The following is a 7,019-nucleotide window of genomic DNA, read 5'->3' as shown; positions in this document are numbered from 1 at the left end:
TATATATTTATAAAGGCTCACCCTAGGGATCCATCAACTAAGTTAAAAATACTAACAAACTAACAATTTTCGTCGTGGTACGTTCGAACGCGCCCGATCACGTTCGAACGCAAAATTACAGTTCTTTATCATTGCGAACGTGTGCAGGCGTTCAAACGATCGCGTTCAGATCGTGCGAGCCTATTCGAACGTGCAAATCGTGTTCTCTGCTTTTATGAACGCCTGTAGGCGTTCGTATAGCCTGTTCGAACACGGTCCTTGCTTTCGAATACTCCCCGGCAAAATCTTTTTATTTCTTCAAACAAAGAATTAACTAGATAAATATGCTCATCCCAATAAACCAAATATCATGAGTGGAGCAAATATGGACTTCGTATCATAAAACACAAATGTTTTTTAAGAAAGAAAAAATGATATTCAGATGTCGTAGTTCAATGTAGTCTCTGCCATAAATTTGGGATGTTCCTGCCGTTCCGCCAGATTGAATGAAGTAGAAACCTGAGACAATAATAGTCACAAAATTCTGATTAATATAATTTTCTTTTTAAACTTGAAAAAATAATAACCCAAAGAAAGAAATCATGCTACGATGTTAACTAAAAGGTCATGTTTAATACCCACATGATGACAAATAGCAGAAAACTTAAATAAAGGTCATGTTTTCTTTTTGATAAATAAGGTATGTGCATTAAATGCACTTACTTTTATTAGTGTGTATCCCATTAACTTGATTTTGCTAAAAGCAAATTCAATTATTTTCATATACAAATTGCTAGAGTAAAATCTAAATTAAAAAAAGAAAAGAAAAACTCAAACGTTTAGCTCAAGCTTAGCTCGATCCTAGCCAAAAATGAGCCGAGCTCATTCAACTAATGGCGAGTCACCGAGCTTATTTGACACCCCTAGTTTTCATATGGTTTTTTTTTTTTTTTTCCTTGATTTTTTTTGAAGGGGTGCGCCAGGCCTGTGCAGTAGTGCAACGCATGGGCGATGCTTGAGGTCCCCGGTAGCAAGCTACTGTGAGGTGGGCCCTCCCCCAAAAGAAATTAATTTAATATCATGGTGGGCCGATGGCCCACGTATCAGATATTGAACTGATAAGAACAGTCTATTTTGCCCTGCCCGTCAAGTTTTCGTGCAGTTTCTGTATTAAAAATTCAAGAGTACAAGAGTTGTAAAAGTTCATATTTCTCGTACCTTCATGCTCCAATTTACCTTTCCCCTGGTTTTCCGGCTCCACTGCACCCCAAGAACGTTGCTCTTCGTCGCATACGTTGCCTTGATAACATCTGTATCCTCGAACGTCCCCGTCACAGCGAGATCCCATGCATCTTTCATCAAGTCGTAGGACGGCTCCACCACCACCTGCCTCTTCTCCTTCTCCCCACTCTCGTACTTGTACTTCACCTTGCAGTCACCCGTCCCAAGGCCGTAGTTCACCGTCATCTTGTTCCCATTGTCGAACGGAAACGTCCCGTCCACGACCGTCCGGTTCGCCGGGTACTCGTGAGTGTAGGTGAAGTTCACCGCCTTCGTGAGCACCGTGATCGAGTTCATGAATTTGAACGTGACATTCTGTAACAATACTATTCCGTCGGTTAAGTTTGACTAAGCGAAATTTAGATTGAAAAAACAGAGACTATTTTTTACCCTGTTAAGTTGATGATTAGTTTTATGTACTAACCGTGAGCCTCAAGCTTTAACGAGTCATTCAATTCAAGCTTAAATTAACCCTGATCCTAGTTTGAAGTTGGACTTGCTTAAGGTTCAATCTCGAATTAGGCTTGAATTGAGCTGGTAGAGGCTCGTTTACACCCGCTAGAGTTGGTACGTACCTTGTTAGCGGAGTAGTTGACGGAGAAGGAATCGGGTTTCTCCAAGGAGAAGGAAACGTCCTGAAGGGAGGGGGAGCCGCCGAGGGCGACATCTTTAACGGAGGTACTTAGCTTGACCTGGCCGATGGTTCTATTGAAGAAGACGGAGGCGGAGGGTTTCTTGTCCGTCTCATACTTGGCGGTCAAAGTAGCGGTCATCTCTTCGCTCGTACTAATTATATTTTTGGCGTCTCTCTCTCTTTTCTTCAGTCTGCCCCAAGTGAGTTCTTGGAGGAAATTAATGGCTGGGACGGAAGGGTGGATGAGAATAGAACAGAAGACAAGAATCTGATTTCTATGCAATCTCGACCCTCTTTTGTCTTTAGCTTTATCTTTGTTCTTCTTTTACTTTTTCTTTATTCCGAAAGAGTATAGAGATTAGAGAGTGAGGCCAAATAATATGGATTTCTGCGGTCTCTTTGTTTCTCCTCGTCTCTGTTCCTTCTTCCTTTTGTTTTGATTATTCTTTGAAAGGCTTAGATGCACGGTCCAAGAACTTGAGGAATGGAGTTCTAGGCTTTCAATGATTGTCTTCTCAGAGTTGCAATTTGCAACACTCATACCATGAGATTGGTTTCCTTCAATTACTCCACATCTCTATAAACCCAGATCAGTGAGATAACGCTAAAATAGTTAAAAGGTGCTCACACTGTATGAGTCTTCTGAGTTCCAATTTAATTGTGACGCCATTAAATTCTAACTTTTCTCGACAAAGAAAAACTCTCTATAAAGGCTGCTTAGATGTACTATAAACTTTGGTGAAAATAAGATTAAGACATATGAATTTTCGTATACGGACTTAGTTCATGGTTCATCCAATTATCTCATAGTCCTTCACGGCATAGATTAAAGAATTGGCCTAGTTTTTCGTGGTTTTTATCATTCAAAATGCCAAAGACTAGATAGAGCCGTATAAAGAGCTAATTTTAACTAATATATTAAGCCGTCTAATTTAGACTTCAAACTGTATGCATCGTCGAATTATTGCTCCGAACTAAATGTCGCTAAGATAGTGCTCAAAGTCATTGCACTATCGAACTATTTTTTCAAGTTAATTGCACCGCCGAGCTATCAATCGAGCGAATTCATTAAGCTAAAATTACCGTAAATCACTAAATTTTTTTTTATAATAATTATTTAGAATTGGAGTTGATCCCTTTTTACATCTAGTAGAAAAGTTCTGAACCTTTGGAACTTGACAGTGGCACCTTATACATGGCCCATAATAAAGTATCAAAACCCACATAAAGCCCATACTATCTTAAGGCCCATTAGTCTAATAACCATTTCCTTGCATGTATATATCACAAGTGTGACCCTATTTATGGATGCAAGATGAATAAAATTGGGGGAAAGTTTATTTTACCCAGTTAGTTTGGGCTTAAATTTGGAGTTCCTTTAACCTTTATTTGTGATATTTAACCCCCTTATGTTTCTGATATGTCTGTAATTATCGTAATTGTTTGACAAGCATCATTTTCATTAAAAAAAAGATTAACGTGGCTTTCAAATTTATGATAATGTTTTCTGATGATACTTTTTGTTTGTTTGTGTTAATCGATTCTTTTTTACATTCCTTCTCTTAAATTCTATTTCTAACGTTTGAGGATGGCAAACATCTAAATAATTTGACAATTTTAATGAATCTTATCTCTAAATGGAAAATTAACTGTTTTAATATTTTGGATCCGCAAGTGTTAAAGCTGTAAGTTTCTGAGTTGGTAATATGAGATGCAAGACAAAACAATAAATAAAGAAAACTGATATGACATTATTGCGATAAAATACGACAAAATGTTTATGATAATGTTATCTTTATTTCATAATTTGATTATTTAAATAAAGTGTATAATTAATTTTACTTATCGATAGGTCTCATTGGAGACCTTTAAATACATTAAATTAATTTTTTATTATTTAAGATTTAATTTTTACATTATATAATAAAAATATTTTTTGATTTATTATTTAAAATTAGAGTGTTCTAAAATTATTCAAATAATGACTCAAAATTATCCTCAAATGTAAATAATAAATGTTACAATACATCAAACATAAAATATATCAAATAAAAAAATAGATAAAAAAATACATTCCTTCGTTCATGTGCTTATGCTAGAAGTGTTTAATCACAGCTTAAAATGCACCTCTCTATGTTGAATCATTCTATGTTGAATGAGTAATTGTTGAAATCGTTTATCATTATTAGCTTTAGTTCTTCAATGATTAAAAATTAAGTAGAATAAATAATATTTGGTTCCTCGTTCGGCTCATCCTCCACAATCATATTATATAGTAGTTATGATGTCATATTTAAAAGCATGCTAGTCCTTTAATAATGACGAATTATGCTTGAAGAATTCTAAATACTACGGAGATAACTTACCATACTGTTTAAATGTTTATTTCGATACTTATTTTCTGTCATATAATTTTTGCTTCGGTTCTTTTCGTAATATCATGTATGCATAGAATTTTACTTTCGATCTTTACTTAATTAATAAATTAGTATTTTAAAATTACTTATGAAATTATTAAAAAAATAGTATTATTTAAAGATATGAGGTTTCTAAATTTTTATTAAAAAATAATAATGTTAAGACATAATAATTGATTTATATATATATATATATATATATATATATATATTAATAAATGCTGAATGTGGAGCTCGATGCATAGGAGTGTGTCGGGCTCTTGCTCTATATTTGGAGCTCAAGCAAAGATAAAGCATTAAAAATCTTCAAGCTGATGTATCTACTATTGTTAAGAAACTTGATTTGCTTTTCAATATGCCATGGTCTGTTGAAATTTTCAGAGTGATATTAAATGTCAAAGTCAAAGCCAAATAGGAAAAAGAAGCTGAATACCAGTAGGAAAGAAATAAAACATGACAAACAAATAACCATGGCTTTTTTAATATGAAAACCCTCTCGCCTAGAGACACATATCCAATTAACATCTCATATTAATCTGTTTCACTAAAATAAATATTTGCTTGAAATAGATCCCAACTGCCCATCGACCATTAATTGAAGTACCTCTCAATCTTCCCTACCTTATGACCAAAATCTTTCTTTTGCTCGAACTCATTCTCAATCAACTATTCCATGTATATATGTTGAATCTTCGTTAATTGTCCTTAACTCGACGTGGATCACAATCACTCTTGCTCTTTAACTCTTCATGTACACTGATGCTTAAGCTTCTCTATTGTGCTTCAATAAATGGTAGATGATCCACAAGCACACTGTAACACCCTTAAAAAAAGAAGCTTAGTATACGTGAAATCTCTCACCTGCAAATCATGCGCTGAGTGCGTGCATTACCTCCCCTCTTCTCTCCCCCTCTCTCGCAAGCAGTTAAGAGAGGGGAGAGATCTTGCCTGTTGGAGTGGAGTTCGGAGTCCACTCCCTCCGCATCTTCTCTTCTATAAAATGCTAGCCATCCCTCTTTAAGGGATTTTTTTGATTCTAGCCTCCTCCTCCCCATCACCTCTTTCTCTTTCTTCTCTCTTTTGTGCCACCGAATAGCTCGATAGGAGTTGTGGACCACTGGAGCACCGTCGAGCCAATCCAACCATAGGTTAGTTTCTTACACCCCTCAATGTAACTAATTTAATTTTTGGCTAAGAATTATAATTAAATTTTGAGTTTTTCTTTCATCGGCTTCATCGGAGAAATTTGTCAGCCTGCGACTTTGGGTCTATAGCCCACTGGTCTGAAAAGTTCTATCGTATTATCCTCTTGTAGTGGGTACCATATTTGGTTACCCACGAGGTGCATGGAAAGTGACGTCATGTCGCTTCCCACCGCTAGTTGGTTGGTTTGCTTAAGGCTATTACCGACAGTGGCAGCCTTGCTCACTTGTCTTAGCCGATTCCCCTCTTCACATAGAAGAGTTGGGTGCTCAAAATTGAGGGCTTTGAGCCCCTTTTGCCCCAAAATGGGAACCTCCATGGCCGTCGGCCATGGAACCCCTTGTTTATCACTATGGGCCACCCCGTTTGATAGGTGGACCTTACCTTACTACTAGCCCAAGCTGATCGTGTCGGCTCGTGGGAGGTGGGGATTAAACCAAACCCCTACCAGCTCGTGGTAGGCTATAGGGTGGGCTGCAGCCCACGCCCTAGCTAGCGATGGGCTGTGCTCTTGAGCCGAGTCCACTCAATCTTTAGGTAGGCCACAACCCACGTCCATAGCCAACTGTGGATTGGACCTTTGAGCCCAGTCCACCCAACCTTCTAGATGGGCTACAAGGTGGGTCGCACCCTACACCCGTAGCTAGTTCTTCCTTTAGCGTAGTGGGTTGTGGTTAGGCCCCACTTCCTCATCTATTTTATGCATGGACTTAACTCAATCCAGGCCTGTGGGCCATGGTTTGGCCCATTTGCAGTTTTTATTCTTTTTTCTTTATTTTTACTTGTATTAATTATTTTAGTTAATTACTTTTATTTCCACAAAATTTATATTTTTTCCTTCATTATTTAATTAACCAAAATTAGGAAGGTACATAAACTAAATTGGGAGTTTTAGACTTATAAATTATTATAATTTTTGTATTAATGCTTTTGACAATTGTAGCTAGGTATAATTCAAATTTGACCATCGATGACCTAATTTAATTAATATAAAATAATATTGATAGGGAAGAATAAATGCAAAACCAAGTCAAACCTATTCGGACCTAGAAAGTCAAACCTAATTTATGCAATAAGGTCGTTAGTTATATAAGTTTGTCCTTTTTATATTTTATTTATTTTATAAATTTAGACCTACTACCATGCGAGGAGTATCTAGAGATTTTGGAGGAGCTTGATTGTTAAGGAGAGTTAGTTAGATTCCAGAGATATTTCAAGCGAGTTATTTTCTATGTTAGTCTACAAGTAATGTATTTACTTTATGCCATTATTACTTACTTCTACATACATGAATAATTGATACTTTATTGTTAATTATTTAATACCTTTTGTTTTATTCATAATAGACTCTATGTTTAGTTATGATACATCTTATCTTGATGTAAATAAGGTAATAGAAGATATGATATCACATGCACGTATCATTATTAGTCTAGTCATAATTAAGCAGTGCCTCTTTCACTCACTCAGCTTGAGGTTAAGGATAGAGTGTATTGTATAATATT

General features: G+C 36.2%; 1 protein-coding gene and 1 pseudogene across 1 annotated transcript; both read right to left on the bottom strand.

Moving 5' to 3' along the window:
- Positions 1–359: 359 nt before the first annotated feature.
- Positions 360–2,114, bottom strand: LOC140774699 (outer envelope pore protein 24, chloroplastic-like). Its single transcript, XM_073117785.1, has 3 exons — positions 1,836–2,114; positions 1,198–1,575; positions 360–498 (listed from the first exon to the last, which is right to left on the bottom strand). Exons 1-3 carry the CDS (start codon positions 2,031–2,033, stop codon positions 418–420), a joined length of 657 nt encoding a protein of 218 aa, XP_072973886.1. The 5' UTR covers positions 2,034–2,114; the 3' UTR covers positions 360–417.
- On the bottom strand, positions 949–1,134 carry LOC140775209 (U2 spliceosomal RNA; annotated as a pseudogene).
- Positions 2,115–7,019: the final 4,905 nt, after the last annotated feature.

The sequence above is a fragment of the Typha angustifolia genome, chromosome 13 (genome assembly GCF_048772165.1).
Source record: "Typha angustifolia cultivar Huaian chromosome 13, ASM4877216v1, whole genome shotgun sequence".
NCBI lineage: Eukaryota > Viridiplantae > Streptophyta > Magnoliopsida > Poales > Typhaceae > Typha > Typha angustifolia.
Note: the sequence above shows the minus strand (reverse complement) of the source record. Positions and strands in the feature narration are given on the sequence as shown.

What these genes read in the sequence shown, in the direction of transcription:
- LOC140774699 (XM_073117785.1), bottom strand. Translation starts at nt 2,033, where the DNA reads ATGACCGCTACTTTGACCGCCAAGTATGAGACGGACAAGAAACCCTCC. An exon ending in TCAACTACTCCGCTAACAAG is followed by an intron (nt 1,576 to 1,835) that starts GTACGTACCAAC and finishes GTATTGTTACAG; the next exon opens with AATGTCACGTTCAAATTCAT. An exon ending in AGGTAAATTGGAGCATGAAG is followed by an intron (nt 499 to 1,197) that starts GTACGAGAAATA and finishes TTATTGTCTCAG; the next exon opens with GTTTCTACTTCATTCAATCT.